The following is a 23,523-nucleotide window of genomic DNA, read 5'->3' on the forward strand; positions in this document are numbered from 1 at the left end:
TTTATCTCTATAGTCACAGAAAAAGCATTGGACAAAACAGAAAGCATGCTTATAATAAAAGCCCTCAACAGTATACTAATAGGAAAGAATTTCCACAACCTGATAAAGAATATCTACAAAAAAATCTACAGTTGACATCATACTTAATGATGAAAGACTAAATGTTTTCCCCTAATGGGAACAAAGCAAGGATTTCCATTCTTGGCTCTTGTATTCAAGATTACCGTGGAGGAGAATCAAATGTTCCAGTTTCCTGGATTTTATGAATTCAATTTTGGTAATGCTTACTGCAGATGTGTGCTATAGACATTTATGCAATAATAATATAGCATATACTAAAACCAAAAGTGCCTAAGGTAGAGTTTATGTATCATACATGATCATTATGAGCATTGCCACTATGTAGGAGAAAAAAAACTCCCCTATCAGAGATCTGGATCCCATCAATATCTTATTTTTATATACTTAAAAAGAGGAAATTGGACTAGATATAGCTAAACTTTGTTGGATCCTATAATTCTGTGATTATTTCCTTAATGATTTATTTTGAAATATAACTAAAATATTAAAACACCTTTTAAACAAGATGGTACCGAAAGTTCTGGTCAGTGTAATCAGGCAAGAAAAAGAAGGGCATACAGATTAAACAGGAAGCAGTAAAACTGTCTTTATTTGCAGATGATGTGGTTGTTTACGGAGAATATCCAATTGAATCTATAAAAAAGCCACTAGAACTAATATCTGAATTTAGCGACATTGCAGGATATAGATCAATATACAGAAATCAATTACATTTTTATATACAAGCAACAAGCTACTAAAAATCACAATTTTTTAAAAAGATACCATTTGCAATTAAAAAATTGAAATTCGACAAAATATATAAGAGACCTTATACGCTGAAAACTACAAAATATTTTTTTGAGAGAAAAGCCTAAACAAATGAAAAAACATACTTTCTTCAACAAGCAAAAGTCTCAGTTTTGTTCAGATATCTATTCTTCCCCCAGAATGATGTGTAAATTCGATGCAATTCCAGGTGAAATCTCAGCAGACTTTTTTTGCAGAAATTGGCAAGCGAATTCTAAAATTTATATGGAAATGCAAAGGTCCTAGGATAGCCAAAACAACTCTGAAAAAGAGCAAGGTTGGAGATCTCACACTGATTTCAAATATTACAGTAAAGCTACAGTAGTCAAGGCAGTGTGGTATTGACATAAAGATAGAGAAATAGATCAATGGAGACAAATAGTCCAGAACACATATTCATACAATTGATTTTTGACAAAGGCAATTCAGAGGAGAAAGGATAGCCTTTCTCAACAAATGGTGCTAGAACAAATGGATATCCATATGCAAATATATATATATATATCTTTTAATTAGCTCAATCTATATCTCACACCATACACAAAAATTAACTAAAAATGATGCATAGAACGAAACGCAAAACTGAATGCTATAAAACTTCTAGGAGAAAACATGGAAAATCTTTGTGTCCTTGGCTTAGGCAAAGATTTCTTAGATATGCTACCAAAAACATTATTCATTAAATTACAAATTGATAAATTCCTCATCATAAAAATTAAAATTGAAAACTGCTCTTCAAAAGTTACTGTTAAGAGAATGAACATATAAGCCACAGCCTGGCAGAAAAATCTTTGCAAAGCATAAATTTGACAAAGGATTGGAACTAATTCATGAATATCTAAAGAGCTCCCAAAACATAACAAGAAGAAAACAACCCAGTTTTTCTTACTGGGGAAAAGATTGTGGTAGATCGTAAATAAGTGCCTGAAAACATTCTTAACATCATTAATGATTAAGGAAATGGAAATTATAACCATAATAAAATATCACTACATGCCTTTAAGAATGGCTAAAATTTAAAAGACTGCCTATAAAAACTGTTGACAAGAATGTGAAAGAACTTGAATTCTCATACACTGTGAGAATGTAAAATGCAACAACCGCTTTGGAAAACAGTTTGACATTTTTTAAAAAGCTAACCATACACCTGTGACATGACAGCCATTCTACTCCTTGGTATCGACCTAAGAGAAAAATAAATATATGCCTATAAGGAGACTTGTACATGAGTGTTCATAGCAGCTTAGCTCTGTAATAGCCAAAAACTGGAAATAACTCAAATGTCCATCAAAAGGTGAATGGATAAACAAATAGTGGTATATGCATACAGCGAAATAGTACTCAGTGATAAAAAGGAGTAAACTATCGAAGCACACAACAACATAGATGATTCTGAAAATAATTTGCTAAGTAAAGAAGCCAGAAAAAAAAAGAGTACATACTGTATGATTCCATTTATATAAAACTATAGAAAGTACAAACTAATCTATACTGGCAAAAAAAAAATGTATCAGTGATTGCTTGAGGTTAGGATAGGCAGGAAGGAACAGAAGGGAGAAACAACAGGAACACAACTAAACCTTCGAATGTGATGGATCTCTTCACTATCTTGATCGTGGTGATTTCACAGTTTCATATGTCAACATCTATCAAATAATATATTCTAGGGGCACCTGGCTGGCTCAGTTGGTAGAGTGTGACTCTTGATCTTGGGGTTGTAAGTTTGAGTTCCACATTGGGTGTAGAGATTACTTAAAGAAAATCTTTTTAAAAATTGTGTATTCTAAATATGTGCATTTTATTGTATTCAATCACACCTCAATAAAGCTATTTTAAAACAAACTATCACCCTATAATCTCCCAAAATACTAGCATTTGGGGATGAATCCATGCCTATACAACCAGCATGTATCAGTATCTGCACAGGAAAAAGCAAGGGAAGGCAATGAGGAGTATAATATTCTTGAGAATGAGAGAACCCACAAATCACTGACAGGAAGTAAATGGTAAGTACAATCTGAGAATCACTCCAAAACTGGGAGGAAGTCATGCAGACTCAATTTCTAGGCAAATGCAAAGCATCTGCAGTAATTTCTGGAGATGTCGAAGTGGTCAGAGTGCTTATATCTTGATACTAACAAACCAAAACTTCCTTTGAGGACAAAGCCAAACGGAGGAGAAACTGATGGCAGTAGAATCCAAATAGAGCTGGGCAGGGACTATAAGGGCAAAAGACAGAGAAGGCCCTGACAAAAGTGGGTGGGACAGTGGAGGATGCAGATCTCAGAAGTCAGAGGCCATATTTTCATTACTTCTTTAAGGAAAAATAAAGAAAACTGTGTAGCTTTGAAGCTAAAATACCTATTCTTCCCATTGTTCCTTGTAACCAGAAAAACTCACTGCACTCAGACATGAGCAATTGAAGCTGATCTCAGCTGAACCCCATACACAGTCATCATAAAAAAGAAGGGAATATAGTAATGTCCCCGTTGACGATGAAAGCATGGCAGAAGGATTTACCCAGAAAGAAAAAAAGAAGAAAACCATTAAGAAAATGAAAAAGGCTACTAAAAATCAGTATAAGTAAGAATTAGAAAATTTCAGAAATGTGGTAATAGGGAAAAAATTAAGATTTTTTAGAAGTCAGTTTACAGAACTCAGGAAAGAGAATAAACTAGAAGTTATTTCTGAAATGAAAACTAAAAGAGAAGGAACCCAAGAGAAAACGACAATGCATAATATCTTCAGACAAACAAGTTTAAATGAAGGACTTTTTTAAAAGACAGAAGAAAGAGATAAAAATGGATTTGAGAGAAAGTGATAGAAAAAGAAGATAGTCAAAGAAGATCTAACATATGTATGATAGGATTTAACAAAAGGAAAACCAAAACAATGGACCAGAATATGTACTAAAACTATAATAATATTTTTCTGATATAAAAAGGCTTCAAACTGTTCGAAGAGACACACATGCACCTGGAAGAGCAACCTGGACTGACCGACACAGAAGAATTGGTAACATGCATCTGCTCTGCCAATGCTGGGGCCTTAACCAAAGAAGGTCTCTGTATACTAGCCCTGTGTTGTTTACTCCTTCAGACAGACTAGCCTGAAAGTCCACCGGTAACATTTTACACATTGAATAATTTTATTTGTTTTTAACATTTTTTAAAAGATTTTATTTCTTTATTTGAGAGAGAGAGAGAGAGATCACGAATGGGGGGAGGGATAGAGGGAGACAGAGGAGAGCCAGATGTGGGACTTGATCCCAGAACCCTGGGATCATGACCTGAGTGAAGGCAGACACTTAACCGACTGAGCTACCCAGGCGCCCACATTGAATTCTTTTAAAGATCGTTCAAATAAGCAGATTTTTAGCCATTTACAGCCTGCCTGCTTTGTGTAATGTTAGCCTTAAAAAAAAAAAAAACTGCCAGTTATTTTACCAGCAAAATTAGGCTTACGCGGGAATAACAGAATTGTGATTCAGGACAAGCAAACTACAGCAAGCCCATAAGCAAATACAGAAAACAGGAGAGGAATGCTGTTTTGTAGAAGAAGGGGACAGTTCTGGGAGGGCTGTGGAGTAAAACTGGGATAAAAGAAAAAGCTCAGTGAAGTAAACTGGTAGTTTGATGTAAAGTGGAATTTCATTGGCTGGGTTGTGGACCGTCTTTGTAGCTGAAGTAGTATTGACTTGCAAGCTCTGTCTCTTCCTGCCCATCTGCAATCTTCTAGGAGCATGAGAACTTCCCCTGCTGGTCTCCTGACTCCACTCTAAATGAAGTTTCATTTCATTAATTTTCATAATGCCGGTGAAACCGAAGCTGACATAAAAAAGCCATAAATAAGATAAACCCCAGGGCTATAAAGACCCCGAGCCACTGTTGAGCATCACGTAGACGTGTAAACCCTCTCTTTAGTCTCCCTCCCCTCAGGAGTTCTCTTGCTTACCCTCCCCTTCCGGGGGGTGGCCCCTGTACAGGTGCCCTTGGAAGGTCTCCAGCTCTGAGAAACACCAACCTCCAGGGCCCCCTTGCAAACCTGTCAAAGCACCACACAAATAAAACTAATTGTGTGCTACTGCCTCCCTGTGGTCCCATCTTTTATGTTGATCGAGCTTGAAATCTTTCAAACTCACTATAGGCCAGTACCCCTGATTATTAAGTGAACCAGGTCGTACAGAAACCCTAATGTGTTCTCTAGGGTTTGATTGGGGACATTACCAGTTGGGTTACAGTGTCCCCCACCTGATTCTCAGGCTCCCTCCTTGGAAACAAGCTGTCCTCTTCATCATAAGACTCTCCTCAGTGGTTACATTGCCCAGTACTATATATTTTGGGACATGGTTATTACCACAATAGAAAGAAATGGGGAAACAAGGCACAAAACTTCTGGCTCAACTTGGACCCTTGTTCCTTGTCACGTTCCTTTCGTGATTCTATTACTGTTCAACATCCACAGGTCAGTCACGTTGATTTATAAACAGTGAGCTCTTACTACTGTCTAGTCAATCTTAGTGTTCTGGGACACCTGGGTGGCTCGTAGGTTAAGTGTCTGCCTTCGGCTCAGGTCATGATCCCAGGGTCCTGGGATTGAGCCCCACGTTGGGCTCCCTGCTCAGCAGAGGGTCTGCTTCTCCTCCTCCCTCTACCCCCTCCCCCTGATTGTTCTCTCTCTCTGTGTGTCAGATAAATAAATAAAATCTTTTTTAAAAACCTTAGTGTTTCACTCCTTTCTAGGTCTGTAACAGTAACAAAATGTTGGGCAAAGATATGTCTACCAAGTTCAAAGTAAAAGAGAGTACGATGGTGAAACAAATCAGAATAAATGGAAATAGCTTGAGACTTGATTGTGAGGATAATTTTATGCTGTAAGGGTACGCTGTTAATGCAGACATAATCTCTATAATCTTAAAACTCAGCATAACTTAGTCTCAGACCATGTAACACAGGAACTGGTAGAAAACTATATATGTGCATATATGGTAAAATGGAAAGCCATAAAGCTGTTAGGGAAGCTGTTGGGGAGTGTGACCCCCTCTCTCATGATGATAGTCCATGTAAAGGATGTAGGTTGTAGGGGATGTGCAAATTATAACTGAACATCCCAGAAACAGAGAATCAATGTTTTATCAGGTTGGCAAGCTAAATACAAGTTTCAGCTTCCCTCTGCTGTCCCAAGTCATATAAATATTATTACATATATTCCATAATTAGAGGGGGTAAAGTAATGGATTAAAATTATGAGTAATTTCTCTAAGACAGAAATGAAATGGGTTAGGATTAACGATGAAGTCTCAACCCAGAAAAAATTATTGCAATAAGTGGGAATGGTTTCAGGGTATCTTACAGAGTATATATACAGGCGTACCTCATTTTACTGTGTTTCACTTCATGTGCTTCACAGATATTGGGGTTTTTGTTTTGTTTTGTTTTGTTTTTTACAAATTGAAGGTTTGTGGCAACCCTGCATTGAGGAAGTCTATTGGCACCATTTTCCCAACAGCATTTGCTCACTTCATGTCTGTGTCACATTTTGGTAACTCTCATAATATTTAAAACTTTTCATTATTATTAAATTTGTTATGGTGATCTGTGATCAGTGATTATGACTTGCTGAAAGCTCAGATAGTGGTTATCATTTTTTAGCAATACAGTATTTTTAATTATGCATTTTTAAAGACATAATACTATTGCACACTTAAGAGATTACAGTACAGTCTTTTAAAAAAAGATTTATTTATGTATTTATTTATCTATCTATCTATCTGACCAGAGAGAGAGCGATAGAGAGTACAAGCAGGGGGGGGGGGGGTGGCAGGCAGAGGGAGAGGGAGAAGCAGGACCCTGGGATCATGACCTGAGCTGAAGGCAGACACTTAACCAACTAAGCCACCCAGGCGCCCAAGAGATTATGGTATAGTCTTAAATATAACTTTCATATGAACTGGGAAACAAAAAAAAAATTATTTGGCTCACTTTATTGTGATATTCACTTAATTTCAGTGGTCTAGAACTGAACCTGCAGGATTTCTGAAGTGTGTCTATATAGGTAAAATCATCATAATACCGGTATACCAGTAAAATCAGAGTAGTTGCAACTAGTTGCTTTAGGGAACCAACCCCTACCTTGTGCCAAGCAGTAAGTAGTAAAAAATTCAATAAAGATGAACATAGAAATTAACGAAATGAAAAATTACAACAGAATTAGTCAATAATACAAAAAGATTATTGTTTGGAAAATGCAAGCATTAGTCAACCATGATCAAAAAGAGAGAGAGAGAGAGAGAGAGAGAGAGAGAGAGACACCTGGGTGGCTCAGTCAGCTAAGCATTCCACTCTTGATCTCAGCTCAGGTCTTGATATCAGGGTCAGGAGTTCAAGCCCCCTGTTAGGCTCCATGCTGGGTGTGGAGCCTACTTTAAAAAAGGGGGGGGGAGAGAAAAAGAGAGAGGAAAAAATCTTTAAGAATGAAAAACAAGATATAGCTGCAGGAATAGAAGAGATGAAAAATTGAGAAAAATCAGATTAAATATCGTGCAAATACATTTAACACTGCAACACAAGTTTTTAAAGGAATTATTACTAACCAAAATTGACTCATGAAGAAGTATGAAGATATTTGTGTGGTACCAGATATTTGAATGGAAGAGATACACCAAACCAAAACACTAAGCCTTTTAAAAATCAGTTTTATGGGTTTTTTTTCTAAAACACATTTTATTAAATTTTTCCAAGTCAATGTGCTAGAAAATTTTGTAAAGAAATATCTTAAAATAAGAATTCATAATAAAAATAGCTGAAAAGAAAATTAGTGAGTTAATCTAAAGTAATAGTGCTTAGGAAATTACCCAAAATGCATCAAAGAAAGTCAAGGTGATGAAAATTGTGAAAGAGATGAAGACTTTGGGACCATCTGACATATCTAATCAGATTTTCTGAGGGAGTGACTAGAAGGAATGGGATACTGCAGGTTTGGTTCCCTGGGACATTGCCTCTTAGACCAAGTTTAGCATTCAGGATGTTTATTAAGGAGTGCCATTGGAGTCAATTTCCATAAAGGGGAGAGTGAGAGGAAGTAGGAATAGATAGAAGGAGAAAATGAGCTGTGATTCAGGGCCAACAACAGCTAGAGATGACCCCACAGGAGCTCTGTTGGCCTTCAAAATTGTTCTGATTTGGGCTAAGATATGTAGGCTTTTATAATCCTGTGTTGACCAATCACTGGATGTAGGCTACCCTGGAAGGGACATGACCTTGAGACCAACTCCAAAGGTGCTGACAGCTGAAGGCTGCCTGCCCACAGCACTCCCAGCAACTATAACAACAGATTCTTCACCAAAAGGGAGGGAAGGAGGCCTGGACAGCACATCATACCACATGGGAGAAAGACACTAATTAAGAAAACAATGGCTGAGGATTCTCTAGAATTGAAAAAATATATAAATATGCTGATTTAGGAAGCACAAGAAATTTCAAGCAACTTAAAGAAAAAGAATTATACACCTAAACACATGTCAAAAATGAAGATTATAGGGGAAAAAAAGAGAAAGGATCTTAAGAGCAGCTGTAAAGAAAACCCAATTACCTGCAGAGAAATGACAAGTTGACTGCTAGTTGACTTCTCATAAGCAAAAATGGAAACCAAAGGTTGGTGAAATCATATCTTCAAAATGTTGAGAGAAAATAACTGTACATATGCACTAAGCTATCATTCAAGAAGTGGACCCAAATACAAAAATTCCAGATAAGCATAACAAAGTTTACCACCAACAGACTCCTCACTAAAGGAAATTCTAAAGCAGTAGTTTTTAAACTTGTTTGCAGGGGCACCTGGGTGGCTCAGTTGTTAAGCGTCTGCCTTCGGCTCAGGGCATGATCCCAGCATTCTGGCATCGAGCCCCACATCAGGCTCCTCTGCTAGGAGCCTGCTTCTTCCTCTCCCACTCCCCCTGCTTGTGTTCCCTCTCTCGCTGGCTGTCTCTCTCTGTCAAATAAATAAATAAAATCTTAAAAAAAAAACTTGTTTGCAAGGACACTGAAATCAACAGGACAGCTGTGAAACACTATGCTTATGTACCACCCCATCAATTCTGATTCAATTAGTCTAGCCTATCGCTGTAAGAAGGTACCCTTTCTCATCCCACCACCAAGGTGGTATCAGAGGAGGTCAAATGGGGAGGTAGGACTTTCATCCCCACCCAACATAACGAGCTCCTCTTCTCTGGGTTCAGTGAAGGCCACCTGGGACTCATCTCCCTCCTTGCTGGAATGGTGCAAGGAGGCCTAGTTGGAAGTTTCTACCTCCAACCAGTAGTAATAAGACCCCTTTCCCGGGGCACCTGGGTGGCTCAGCCATTAAACATCTGCCTTCAGCTCAGGTCATGATCCCAAGGTCCTGGGATCAAGCCCCGCATCAGGCTCCCTGCTCGGCGGGAAGCCTGCTTCTCCCTCTCACACTCCCCTTGCTTGTATTCCCTCTCTCACTATCTCTCTCTGTCACATAAAAAAATAAAATCTTTAAAAGAAAAAAAAAGACCCCTTTCCCTCTCATTCAGGGTGGTTTGAGCAGAGATCTAGTAGGAAATCTGAACTTAAACCGCAACCTGTCAGCAACAAGGCTGTGTTTCTCGACTAGCGTAGGGTCAAAGGAGACCTGCTAAAAAAGAAATAATAAATATTCAGAGTTTCATTAAAAAATACCCAGAGTCTCATAATAGGAATCAACACTAAGATGAAATAGATATTGTAATTAACTGCCAAAGATTTAAAACAGCCATCATAAAATGCTTCAAGAAGCAGTTACAAACACACTTGAAACAAATTTTTTAAAAAATAGAAAGTCTCAGCAAAGAAAGGGAAGATATTAATAAGAACCACAGGGAAAATTGAGAACTGAAAAACATACCACAACCAAAATGAATAACTCACCAGATGCCTCAAGATCAGAATGTAGGTAACAGAGGAAAGAATCAGTGAACTTGAAGACAGAATAGAACTTACCCAATCTGAACAACAGACGGAAAATAGACTTAAAAAATTTGACAGAGCCTCAAGAACCTATGGGATTGTAACAAAAGATCTAACATACCTGTCATCATAAACCTGGAGAAAAAGGGGATAGAGGAATGGGCTGTGAAAGTACACAAAGAAATAATAGCTAAAAATGATAAAAAATTAGCAAAAGGCAAAAATCTATAGATTAAAGAAGCAGAGCCAAAACAGAATAAAGCCAAAGAAATCCACATCAAGACACATCATAGTCAGGGGTGCCTGGGTGGCTCAGTCAGTTGTGTCCAACTCTTGGTTTCAGCTCAGGTTATGATCTCTGGGTTGTGAGATCAAACCCTGCACTGGGCTCTGCACTGGGCATGGAGCCTGCTTGAGATTCTCTCTCTCCCTCTGCCCCCCACCCTCTCTCTCTTCCTCTTTCAAAAAAAAAAAAAAACCAAAAAAACAAAAACAAAAAAAACCACATCATGGTCAAACTTCTGAAAACTAAAGACAAGGATAACAATTGTGAAAGCAGAAAAAAAAATGACACCTTACTAATGGTGGTGGTGGTGGGAAACAATTTGAATGATAAAAGATTTTTCATCAGAAACTATGGATGCCATTTTCTAAAAAGTTGTACAACATTTTTTTAAGTGCTGAAAGAAAAGAACTGTCAAACTAGAACTTTATATCTGCAAAATTTTCCTTCAGGAAAGAAGAAGAAATCAAAACATTTTCAGATGAAGGGAAACTTAGAGAATTCGTCACCAGTACAACTACCTTGAAAGAATGGCTGAAGAAGTTTTTTATATGTAAAGGAAAAGATAAAGGAAGGAATCTTGGATTATCTAGAAGGAGGAAAGAAAAATGAAAAGAACAAAAGTATAGGTGTATACAAGAAGCTTTACTGCTCCTTTTGAGTTTTCCAAATTGTTCTTGAATAACATTGTCTTATGTGGTTCTCAAATATGGAGAGAGCATATTTAAGACACGCATATTATAAATGAGGGACTATAAAAGGACTTAAAAGTAGATAAGTTTTCTGTACTTCACTTGAACTGGTGAAATTTTAACACCAGTAAACTGTGATATTTGTGTATGTTATACCTAGAATAAGGAACAAGTAACCAACCCTTAGGAAGGCAAAAGACAAAAGAAATGAAACAAAAAAAAAAAAACTGGGGCCCCTGGGTGACTCAGTCTTTTAAGTGTCTGCCTTTGGCTCAGGCCATGATCCCAGGGTGCTGCAATCGAGCCCCACATCGGGCTGTCTGCTCAGTGGAGATCTTGCTTCTCCCTCTCTCCCTTCCCCTCCCCCTACTCGTGCTCTCTCTCTCTCTTGCTCACTCTTGCTCTATTTCAAATAAATAAATTAAATCTTTAAAAAGGAAAACAAAACCGAAAAAAAACTAAATGGCAGATTTAAGCCCTAACATTTGGATAATTACATTAAACGTAAATGGTCTAAATACAGCAATTAAAAGATGAAGATTGGCAGCTTGGATTTCTTAAATGACCCAATTATATGCTGTCTACAAGAAATTCTCTTCAAATATAACAGTATAGGTAGGTTCAAAATAAAAGGATGGAAAAAGATATGCAAACATTAACCAGAATAAATCAGGAGTGACTATATTAATATCAGATAAATTAGATCTCAGAGCAAGAAATGTATCTAGAACAGAGAATGACATTACATAATGATCAAAGAGTTAATTCACCAAGAAGACATAGAAATTCCAAATTTGTATGAACCAATCAACAGAACTACAAAACATGTGAAGCAAAAACTAATAGAACTGAAAGGAGAAATAGTTAAATTCACAAGTAACAGTTGATAAAACAGCTGCCCATAAAGTCAGCAAGGATGTAGAACTCAACAATGTCACCAAGCAACAGGTTCTAATGATCATTTATAGAACACTCCATCCAACTACAGCAGAGTATACATTCTTTTCAAGCACCAACAAATCATCTACCAAGTCTGATCATGTTCTGAGGGTCACAAAACCTCAACAAATGTAAAAGAATTGAAATCAGACAGGTCATTTCTGACCAAACTGAACTCAAACCAGAAATCAATTACAGAAAGATAACAGGAAAGTCTCCAAACACTTGTAAACTAAACAATACAGTTATAAATAATCCATGGGTCAAAGAGCAAGTTTCAAGGAAGTTAAAAAATACATCGACCTGAATGAAAGCAAAATGTTCTGGTAGCACACTTCATAATTAGGTAATTAAAAGGGGTAGCTTTTATTAAAAGTTAAAAAAATAAAAAATCACAATTTATTTCTGAATTTGAATGTTTCTCTAAGAAATTTTGTTAATTCCTGTTGCTACTGCAGCTCCTTAACAGTTTCTTGGAGTGGTCAATCAACAGAGGTTAGCAATTTTATTGAAAGAAAGCAGGAAAAAAGTTCTATGAAATAATCATAGAATTTATAAGTCATTTATCCCTATTGGATTCTCTTTTCAAACATCACTAGTCTATCAAGAGAACATTCAGACATAAACAAGAGTAATAAGATTCCATCAGCTCTGATATTTTGCCAACTTTCAGCCATATAAAAAACAGCTCTACACATACTTTTTATTTTTATTATAGCCTTGTATTTGTGAAATTAAGAGGCGAACATATTTAACAAATTGTAACTTGATTTGTTTCTTTTAAATATTTAAATCACAGTATGTCTATTTTCCTTTCTTCCCTTACCCTGGGCCCAGCGGATGTTAGGGGCGGGCCTGTCCTAACCTTCTTAACTCTCAGACCCGCCGCTCCCTTTTCCGGAAAAGGAAGATAACACTTCTGAGCTCACGGAATTGGGATGAACGAGGCAACTGAGCAAATACGGCTAATATAAGTTCCCTCACTCTCCTGAGGAGGAATCCGTGTCCAAGGAATGCTTTGGAGTTTTGTTTTATTCTTTTTTTCTCTCAGTAAGAATTTATTTTTACTTGTATTTGGGGGGATGCAGGGCAGACGAACGTGTTTAAGGCTCATGGCTAAGGAAGTGAAGACACCAAAGAGAGACGTGTGATGGGGCGGGGTGGGATCGGCTCCAAGGAGCTGGCTTTGGTAGTGGGAATGAAGAAAAGGAATCCCCATCCACCCCCGCAGGAAACGCTCCAGTGATTGGAGGTGTGTGTGGCTGCGTGTGTGCCTGTGTGTGAGGAGGGGGCTAGCTCCAACTCCAGCAGACATCACCACGCATGACGAAGCTACTTCCCCTCACGCGGTCCAAAGCGCACACGCGCGATCCACAGCCACGCCCGCACACACTCGACACACACAGGGCGTCCGAGGGTCCAGTTGCCATGGCGAACAGGAGCGCGTGAGCCCAGCCGCCCCTCCCGCCCCCAGCCGAGCCCGGTCAACTCCAGCTCTGATTGGTCGCTGCTTCCTCATTATGCAAATCATTTGCGTAGACTCGGCGGCCGGCTGCCTGACGTCACCAAGCACGGGGGCTGGGGCTCGGGGCTCGGCTCCGGGAGAGCTCGGGCGGGAGCCCGGATAGCGCCGCGCGGGGACCTCAACCCAGACCCCAGCGTCCCGCCGCCTCGGCCCGGTCCTGCCCCGCCCCCGGCCCCGCCCCTTTCCAGCCCGCCCCACCCCCTCTACGCCCCTCTACCCGGACCCCGCCCCCTGTGCAGCCCCCCGCCCCCGCCGCCCGGACCCCGCCCCCTCCCCCCTGGCCCTAGCCACCGGTCCAGGGAGGGGACGGCGGGACAGGCGGGACTGGTGGGACCGGCGGGAGGGCGGACCGGGCGGGGATATGGCCGCGGCGCCCGGAGGGTCTGCGCCGCCCGCCGGCCCCGGCCCGCGCCTGGGTTTCAGCACCGCGGACAGCGGCGTCGGCATGAGCGGGCTAAACCCCGGTCCTGCCGTGCCCATGAAGGACCACGACGCCATCAAGCTCTTCGTGGGGCAGATCCCGCGGGGCTTGGACGAGCAGGACCTCAAGCCGCTGTTCGAGGAATTCGGCCGCATCTACGAGCTGACGGTGCTGAAGGACCGGCTCACCGGCCTCCACAAAGGTGCGCGGGGTCAGCCCAGCCCAGCCCAGCCCAGCCCTGCCCCAATCCGATTAGAGCGGGCCCGGCCCAAACCCCAGCCTCAACCGCAGTCCCAACCTTAGCTCTACCTAGAGTCAGTCCAACACCAGTCCAATACCAGTCCCACTTCAGTCCGGTCTCCTCCCCAGATCACAGAACCCCCAACCCAGAATTTTCTTTCTGACATCCTCCCACTGATCATCACTCTGATCCCCTGACGTGTTCTCCACTCTAACCTCTAACTCCCTACCCTTCACCTCTCACATCCCAACAGTCCCGACATTTCAGTTGGACCTCCCTCCATCCGTCTCATCAGACATCCCAAATCCTGGAATTCGGAAACTTATTTGACCTTTGGGGTCTCTAATACCCTCAATCTCCCAAACCCTGGACCCAATCATTTCTGACCTCCTCCCCCAATCCAGTGCCACCCCACTCAGGCCTAACCACCCGTACACACGTCTTGGACTTGTACCCCTCATTCTGGCCTCCAAGCTCAGCCAACCCCCACAGAGCCTTCCTTTGATGCTAACTGTTAACCTGCCACCCCCCACCCCCCAAAAAACAACCACCCCAAAGTCCTCCCTTCTTCAGAATCCAGGCCTGGCTAACTCACAAAATCCAATTCCCCTCAAGGAGGCTCTCGGCTCCAAATTCTACCCTTATGTTTGACAATAACCCAATCTCTCCAACCCCCTGCCAGAATGCCAACACTCTGCCTCTTCTGAGTTGAGTCCAGAACCCTGACCTCAGCTGGGAAAATCTGCCACCTAGTGCCCCCTCATTTCAGGTTTCCTGTCAGCTGAACCCACACTTCTTTTATCCTCTAATCTCCCCCACTCTGGTGCATCTTTACCCCTCCCCAGTCCTCTTTATGGCCTCCCGCTTTCCCTCCTTCACAGGCTGGTCCTAGAGCAGAACCTGTGGACCAGAGCCTCAGGGTGGGTCAGGTTGAAGAGGCAGAAGGGATTTTCTCCCTGCCCTTGCTAGAGAGACAGGCACCACAGTCCTGTCCAGCCACACCCCTTTCTTCCTGTAGAGAGAGGGAGGAGGCTTGTTTACATGCAGAAAAGTCTGTCCAGGCTGGGCTGGAGTAAGAGAGCCAGAGTCACATGTCATACATGGGCAGGGGAAGGAAATTATTTGAGGAGAAATACCTCTACCTCTCCCCACCTTCATGATGCTTCAGTTTCAGGATTTGAGGGGGAAGGGTCACCAGCTATCCTCCAAGATTTTCCTGGGAGAAAAGTGGTGGGCCCTGGGTAACAGCTAACGATACTTTCCTAAGGGCTGAGAGCTGGAATCAGGCTGCCACCTCTTTTCAACTGGGAGGCCTTGGAAAGTTCCTAGGCACACTTACACATGGGCTTCACAAAAATGCCCAGAGACGATCTGGGACCAGCAAGGTAGCAATGTGTCTTTGACACTTTGGGGTGGGGCTACTTAAAAAGGGGCATGAAAGAATAAGACTATACCATCCAGATTCCTTCTAATGCAGTCCAACTGCCTGGCTGTCCATCCATCCATAGCAACTCGCTTTCTTATTTTCTAAACATTTATTTCAGTATGTAAGCACAAGCTAATCTTTCTGGGTCATCTGTACAATAAGGGAAGTGCATAAGATACCTTTAATTCTCACTCTTCTCATTCAAATACCATCAGAGTCTCTGAATTATTCCCTCATCCTTTTTCTTCCTCTCCATTTAGTTCTAATTCTTCCTGCTTTTTATTTTCATGTGTCTCTCCCTCAAGCCATGCTTCTTTGTTTATCCATCCCTCCTTCTTCTACCTCCTATCCCAGGTAGTCCACATGGGGCTCCTTTGGGCAGCAGTTGGCCCCCTGAGCCTTTCAGACAGGGCCCCGGCCCTGCCCAGTTCTGACGTCAGCTGATATGGCTGAGTGGCTGAAGATGGAGCAGAGATGTAAGCAAAATAAGGTGTTTGGTGATTTATCGCCAAACCAACCCGAAGTTCTCCAAGGCAGGGTTGCCTTGCAAGATGATTGGGGAGGGTCTCCAAGTCAACATCTTCCCCACTTTCTCCCCAGCAACAGCGATATCCAAAAGCCAGAGTGACTCATTTTCCTTTTGATGACTGGGTACTGAGGGAGGCAGCCACAGTGCTTTGAAAACAACGTCAGCGTAGGAGTTAGGAGATTCCAAACCCTATTCTGCCACTGACACACTCTCTGGGTTCAGTTTCCCTATTGATACAATAACAGTTTGTCTCAGGTGTTCTTAGATCTAAGGTCCCTTTAATTTAATGAACAGTAGATAGCCACCAACTTAAGGGGGCAGCCACATAGAAGGCATCAGAGAAAATGTTCCCATTTGCCTTCCTGGTCTGCTGAGGTGTAAGTGGAAAACTTCACGAAGCTCTTAATGGCTTCTTACATCCACTTTCTCTTCATTCAGTCTTTCTCCTTCCTATACTCAGAAGGCTCTTTTTGAAATCATAGATCTTATCATGTCAGATCCCCTTTTAAAATCCTTTAGTGGCTCTTCGTTGCTCTTAGGGAAAAGTTCAAAATCCAGACTGAGGCATACGAGGTTATAGATGACCTGATCCCTGCCACCTCACTGTCCACTCTGCCTCCTTTCACCAATCTCCAACCATACTAGTCTTCCATCCATTTCCCCAAGACACCAAATTCTTGCCTCAGTCTTCAGACACGCTATTTCCTCAGCCTGAAATAATCAACACCCTTCTTGTCACCTGGTTAAGCTCTATTTGTTATTGAGGATTCAATGTGTTCTTTGAAGCATTCCTCAACCCTTTAGACTCAGATTACATTCCCCTCATGATTCTTTACATAATCCCCATGAGAGTAGGGAATGTGTCTGTCTTGTTACCACTTCATCCCCAAGCCCGTTATAATGCCCTACCGTAATAAGTAAGTATTCAACAAATATTTTCTGAATGAGTGAGTGCTCAATGACTGTTGGAAAGGAGGAGATCCCTGCCTCAGTGCTTCCTAGCAGACTACAGTTTCTGAGGCTGAACCTAAAGAGGAATAGGATTGATCCTTTGGCTCAACCCAGTCTCCTTCTCTGTCCCATAACTACTGGCTATTTTAGAAAAGTAAGATTTGGGGCACACTAACCATTTAACAGGCCCTATCTTGAAGTACTGGGAGAGCTGACAGATCAAGCTTCTTGGATAAGCTTGGAGGTCCCTGAAAGCTCCTCTCTACAGAAAGTCCTTAAATTAGCCCCATCTTGCAAGCCTCGAATTAACCCATTCCTCAGCTTCAAATTTGGAGGAGGGAGGCATTAAGAAGAAGTTGTGGAGTCCTGGGTTTGGCTCCCAACCTTCCTCCTCCTTTTTGCCTCCTCCCATCTGAAACTGAGTTGGAAAGGAATTGAGGCTGATTCTGGGAGACTCATGAGTACGAATCCAAAAAGGAAGGGAGAGGCTGGGGTTAAAGCTGAAGGCAAAGCCGCTTAGGGAGGTTTAACCCCAACCAGACTTATGGCTGGAGTGGGGAGGGGAGATGTGGGATTGTATGACCATGTGGCTGGATGTGGGTACACATGTTCCCTAGGCAAGAAGCCAGGAGCAAATGAGAGGGAGCCAGAGTCTGGGACTCAGACACATGAAGCCCCTCCCTTCAGAGAAGGTGGGAGGCAGAGAAGGCTTCTCAGAGCAGTGCCCTTGTTAAAGGAGAGTGGCCTTGAGTTTGTCACTTAATGGGGTCTTTCCAGGAAGAGTATTTGGGGGTTTCAGGAAATCCCCTGAGCCAGCCTCTTCCTCCCCAGGCTGTGCCTTCCTCACCTACTGCGCCCGGGACTCTGCTCTCAAGGCCCAGAGTGCACTGCACGAGCAGAAGACCCTGCCAGGGGTAAGTCCACCAGGGCTGGGGGGTGGGGATCACCTCAGGCTGGGGACATGCCCTATGTGCATGCCAAAGTAGCATGTAGGGGCTGGGTTGGGACCAGGAACTAGAAGCAGAGTCACCTTCCTAGGAGTTGGCTTACCTGTGCCCTGAACAGGTATAGGTTCTTTGTTATATTTAGTCTTCTGGCTCAAGGAAATGGGCTTAATACTTGGGCCAAGTATTCCACCCTATCTTCTCAGAGAGGCGTCAGTGTTGTGGGCTATGCTAGAATTTGTCAGCCTTGGCTAAAATCATGGCTTAATGTGTCATTTGTCCCTGGTGTGAGAATAAATGCAGATACATGGGGTAAAGACTCTGCTGGGCTGGTATTCTGTTTTTTCCAGTTCTAGGGTCCTTTATAGCACTTCCCTCTGTCCTCTTCCTGCAATGCTTTTTTGGGTGCCTTGACTCACCAAGATTGCTTTCCCTCCTTTCCCCCAAACAGTTGGTTAAAGCTAAGAGGACCTGATTATATGTGTGCAGTTAGGCCATTATATATCAATGGCATCTGGTATGGCCTTAGCCAATGGCCAATCACTGGACAAAAAGCAAAGTGGGACCTACAGACCATGTGGCAGGAAGAGAATGGTGATTGTTAGGAACTAATGTGGGTTCACCAAGAGCAATCGTACAACAGAGCCTCATTTTCTCTTGTCAAAGGAGTGATGTGTCTACAACAAAAGCACTATTCAAATGCCCTGGGCAGGCCAAGCCTGGGACTATATCCATTTTTAAGCTTCAGACTGTAGAGGATCGTTAGCCTATCAGAAAGAGACTGGGATGGGATGGGGACATAAAATATGTCAGGGATGATAGTTTGAAGAAATTGGAGATATTTGGCTGGAGAAGATAGGGTTTAATGGGGGCTTTAATAGGGAGGCATCACAACATAATGATTAAAAATACTACTTTTTGAGCCTCATATCCTAGATTTGAATCCCAGCTTTGTCATTTAAATTCTATGTCTCCAGATACATTATTTAGACTCCCGAGCTTCAATTTCCTCATCTATAAGAAGTGGGTTATACTAACACTTAGCTCACTGGGTTATCATGAGGATTAACTGAGCCTTGTACCTGGCACAGAGTAAGATCTCAATAAATACCACTGTTTGGTTGGTGGCAACCACCTTCAGATTCTGAAGAGGGATTTGGTTTTCTACTGGTGGCTTTAGAGGGCAGGATCAGGATCAGTGGGTATAAAGAACAGACACTCTAATTTCAGCTCAATATAAAGAAATCACTTCTCTGAATTGGAGCTGTCCAGCAATGGGATAAGCTTTGCTTATAGCTGATCAAGCTGTTAGTGGACCATCAGCTCACAGGACCAATCCCAGTAATTGAAGCAACTTGACCCTCACTCTTGAAGACTCAGTGTCAAGTAACACAACGTATTACCCTCACCATGTCTCTGTGTGTACGCTCTGGAGTCAGACAGACCTGGGTGTGGATCCAGGCCCTACCACTCACTAACTCTGTGTGTGACCTTGGGCAAGTCTTTACTTCTAAGCCTAAGCATCCTTATATGTAAAACCGAATTCATAGAACTGTTATAATAATTAAGTGAACTAACTCATGTAAAGTACTTAGCACAGTTCTTGGTAGTCAATAAGCACTCAGTATAGGTTAGTTGGTGGTGGTAGTAGTAGTAATAGTAACAGCAGCGTTCGTAGGGGTAGTAGTAGAAGTTATTACTCATCCAACCATGGGAGTAAATGACTTCTGCTGCTAAAATTGAAAGTCACTGAGACAAACTGTAACATTCCATGTGGGAAACAGTATGGTAAAGGTGCAGAGACAGAAGGAACAAGATGGGTGTGAAATGGGATTGGGAGTGTGGAGGAGGGCCTGTGTGAGCATGGGCCAGGCCAGGGAGAAGATCCACCAGAGGGCAGTGGTGGAAGAGGAAGCTTTGGATGTCAGGATGAGGGATTTGGACTTTATCCTGAAAACAAATGGGAGCTCTGAAAAAATTAAGATGAACTTTGGAATTAAAAAACAACAACAACAGCAAATCCTCTTCAACCAGCCACAGGGCTCCACAAAGGGAGTATGAGGCTGAGGGCACCTGAGATAAGAGCTGTGAAGCTCTAGACTAGTGGAATAATTTCTGAAGGAGAAAAGAGGAACAATAGCATTTGTTGATTCCAGACAGCGTTCCTAGCATGTTGCATGTTCAAAGTCATTGAATTCTCTATGAAGAAGGTATTATTGGCCTTCCCATTTTACAGATGAGGAGACTCAGTAAATGGAAACAAATGACTTGCCCAAGGTTATGGGGCTACTAGTAGGAAGATCTGGGAAGATCCAGGTACTCTGGCTCCAGAACTCATTCACTTAACCACTACATTATTACCTGTGCCAAGCTGGTGGCACACAGGGGTCTAAGGTTCTGGAAGGGATGATGGCTGGGTACATCTTCCCTCTCCCACCCTTTCATCCGTGGGCTTCCAACACGGTCTGGCTCCGTACTGCCAGGATTGGCTTTATTCACCCTCTCCAGCTTAACAAAGTGAAAATTAATATTTAATTATTCTCCTAAATGAAAATCGATGGCTCTGTTGGCCAGCCCAAGCAATGTCCGTGCCATCAATCTTTCCTCTGGGCCTGCCAGGGGCAGCAGCAGCTTTAGTCACCTGGCCTCAGGCCCACCAGCATGAAGGGAGGAGGGTGGCCAGCTCTCTGTAGGCACTGGGTCCTGGGCACAGCTGCCATCTGCTGGAGAAGCAGGGAAAGACTTTAATCTGGGCTCCTGCTAGAGACAGGCAGGACTGTCACTCTGGGAGCAGGAAAGGTTGGGTCTCCCCAAAGAGAAAACCTGAACCCCTAGTGAAAATTGCACAGTATCTACTGGACTGTGACCTCCCTTTGGCTTCCCTCCACATGCCCCTGCTAATTTCTGTTACCTATCAAAACTTGGCTCCCTACTCAGGACTTCCTTTAAACCTCAATGGTCTGTTCCATCTTCTGTAGCTTCTTCTCCATAAAGCTGAAGCTACTTCTTGCAGCCTCATTTTAGGCTCCAGAATCTACCTAAAGAAGGTGGGCCCAATCTTAGCCCAGAAGGTGCCCCCCTATTTGTCTCTCTCCCTGCTCATGACCTCCTTTCCCTTGGGCATTCATCCCTCCAAACACTGTGAACGAGACAGACAACTGAGTGCATTTGCTTTTGCAGGTTGTGCCCTGCACAAAACAGCTTGTGTGGAAAAGGCAAGTGGGGGCTAAAATTCAGCCATGCTCTATTGACCAAGCCATGCACATTATCACAGGGCTGTGTCAGCCCAAAGGAAGAGGCACATTTTTTTCTAATTCATCCACAGAGTTGGGGGAGTGCCTCTTTGTAACTCACACAAAGGCACTGTATGTGCTAGCAGCTGCCTAGTGAGTAAATCAGCACCTTTGCCCTCAAGGAGCTTTTTCCAGCCCAGAAATAACTCACCGCATCTCAGCGCAGTTTACACCTGGGCACATAAAAGAAGCATCAGGAGTGGAGAGGGAGGAGATTCTTCACAGAGGAAAATCTACCTGAGCCCAATTATGACCATATTTTATCACATTTGAAGGTCTAGGAAGCTAAAAGACAAGGCAACTTCTGGAATTCTGGGTACAGTGTGAGAACTGGCAGGAAAGGTGTCCAATGAAGACAGCCAAGGCTCTATGTGAATGGAGAATATTGTGTATTTGGGGCAGCAAGGGAGGCAGGACTCACAAGTTTGGACTACCAGTCTTAGGATCTTGGGCTTTATTGGGAGGCTTGCAATGGGGAACCACGGGTGGATTTTAATCAGGGAAAAGTGAGGGACTGGTTTTAAAAGCTTACTCCAGCTATAGTATGATGGTTGGGGTAGAGAGGAAGGAAGACTGGAGGCAGATGATCTTTTAGGACACCGCTGCTTGGGTGCAACTGAATGATGATGCTGGCCTAGCGCTGGGGATAGGGCAGGAATGGGGAGGAGAGGATAGACATGAGAGCTATTTAGGATAACCATATAGATTCTAGAACTAGTGGGACTTGACAGTGGATTGGATTAGAAGAGGGGGTGAGGTAGAACAAAGAGCTGAAAATGGTGAAGTTTGCTTTTTCTCTGCCTCTCTCTTCCCTGAATCCATGACACCTCTTAGACCCACCAGTAATCCTGATAAATATTCTTCCCATGGTGGGGTAAGAGGTTGAGGGCACAAGTGCTCAGTGTAAGGAATAGTTGGCATCAAGACAGACGTGTCTGAAGGGGGGAAAGCTGAGCCCAAAGCACAAATTTTAAGCAAGTCAAGCAGGGAGAAGGGGTAGGGCCTTGCCTTCCCTTCTGCTCACTGGGGCCAAAGTACCAGGGCCTCATATATGTCTGTGCTGCCTCCAAATTTCTCCACTCCACTGCTTGGAATAGGTTCTTCTCTCCTCTTTCTGACGTTCTCTCCCTTGATTTCCCCGCCAGGGCTGGGCCCTGAAGCAGACGTGGGCCTGGATTCTACCTGGGAAACTCTCAAGGGAATAGGTACTCAGCCAAGGGCAGGAGCTCACCTGAGGTCCCATGACAAATTCTTGGCCAAGGATGCAATGCCCTCTTTTCCTCAAAGGGGAACTGGGATTACCTCACCCTACTTCCACATCCCTCCCCTGGCTGTGGCGAGAACCAGGCACGGTAAGATTGCTTAGGCAGCTCATGCAGACAGCTCTTTCTCCTCCAGTCACACAGAGCGTACCTAAATCCCAGGTGTCCTCCCTAACCACTTCCCAGTGGGGACCGAAGAAGAACCACTCTCCCCAACCGTGTCCTCATCCTCTTGGGCTCCTCCCCTGGGACTTCCCCTGCATTTCCAAACTCCCAAACTGCCAACTTCCTCAACACCTGAGCCATAAACCTAAAAGTCAGCCAATATTTCCTTCTCTCCCTCAGTTCCCACACCCAACAGAACTTTAATCCAGTTAATTCATCCTAAACATCCCTTGACTCTGTCCATTTTCTTCTGTCCTGGTCCAGGTCACCCTCACCCTTCACCTGTATCATTGATCTTCCCACCTCTAATCTTTCCCTTTCCAATCTTTTTTTCTGCATAGTGACAGCTCAGGGGATCTTTCCCCACTTAGTATCCTTCCCTGGATCCCTATTGTCTTTGAAATACAACAAAGCCAAAATTCCTTGTTGTGATTTTCACAGTCTGCCCCAATCTGGTCATTGGCTACCTTTTAGTTTCACACCCTTCCATTAAAAACAAACAAACATAACATAAAACATAACATAACATAACAACATAACATAACATAACATAACATAACATAACATAACATAACATAACATAACACTGCAAGGTAGGATCATGATTCCCCCTTCTACTAATGTGGACCCTGAGGCTCAAAGAACTTAGAGAAGTTGCCAGTGATGGAGCCACAATTTAAATCCACATCTATATGACTCAGAAGCAATTTGCTCTACCCTGACTACATCCGTGCCAGGTGCCTACCAGAATCCTTGCTCCTTCAGACTTGCAGCTCCCTTTCCATCCCCCCAGCCATCTGGAGTGCTCAGCCTCCAGCTCTATCTCTCCCATTATCTCCACATGGCCCAATGGCCCCAGTCCTGGAAGGCCCAGGTCAAACTTTGCCTCCTCTGTGAAGCTTTCCCTGTATCCAGCTGGAGTCAGCTTCTCCTACAGCACTCTACCTTGCACCGCTCCTAAGGCCCAGGTCACTCAGTGCCTCATTACTTGTGTTCACGTCTTAAGAATG

The 23,523-nt window shown here is 42.9% G+C and overlaps 1 protein-coding gene across 1 annotated transcript in view; it reads left to right on the forward strand.

Annotated features, from left to right (window-relative positions):
• The first annotated feature begins 13,642 nt into the window (after positions 1 to 13,642).
• Positions 13,643 to 23,523, forward strand: part of CELF6 (CUGBP Elav-like family member 6) — a 28,532-nt gene continuing 18,651 nt past the window's right edge. The window contains exons 1-2 of the mRNA XM_045795268.2: positions 13,643 to 13,904; positions 17,681 to 17,763. Coding sequence (XP_045651224.1) covers positions 13,643 to 13,904; positions 17,681 to 17,763 — 345 coding nt within the window. The remainder of the gene's footprint in view (positions 13,905 to 17,680; positions 17,764 to 23,523) is intronic.

Source organism: Ursus americanus, chromosome 28 (assembly GCF_024610735.1).
Source record: "Ursus americanus isolate L20-20 chromosome 28, mUrsAme1.1.p, whole genome shotgun sequence".
Classification (NCBI taxonomy): domain Eukaryota; kingdom Metazoa; phylum Chordata; class Mammalia; order Carnivora; family Ursidae; genus Ursus; species Ursus americanus.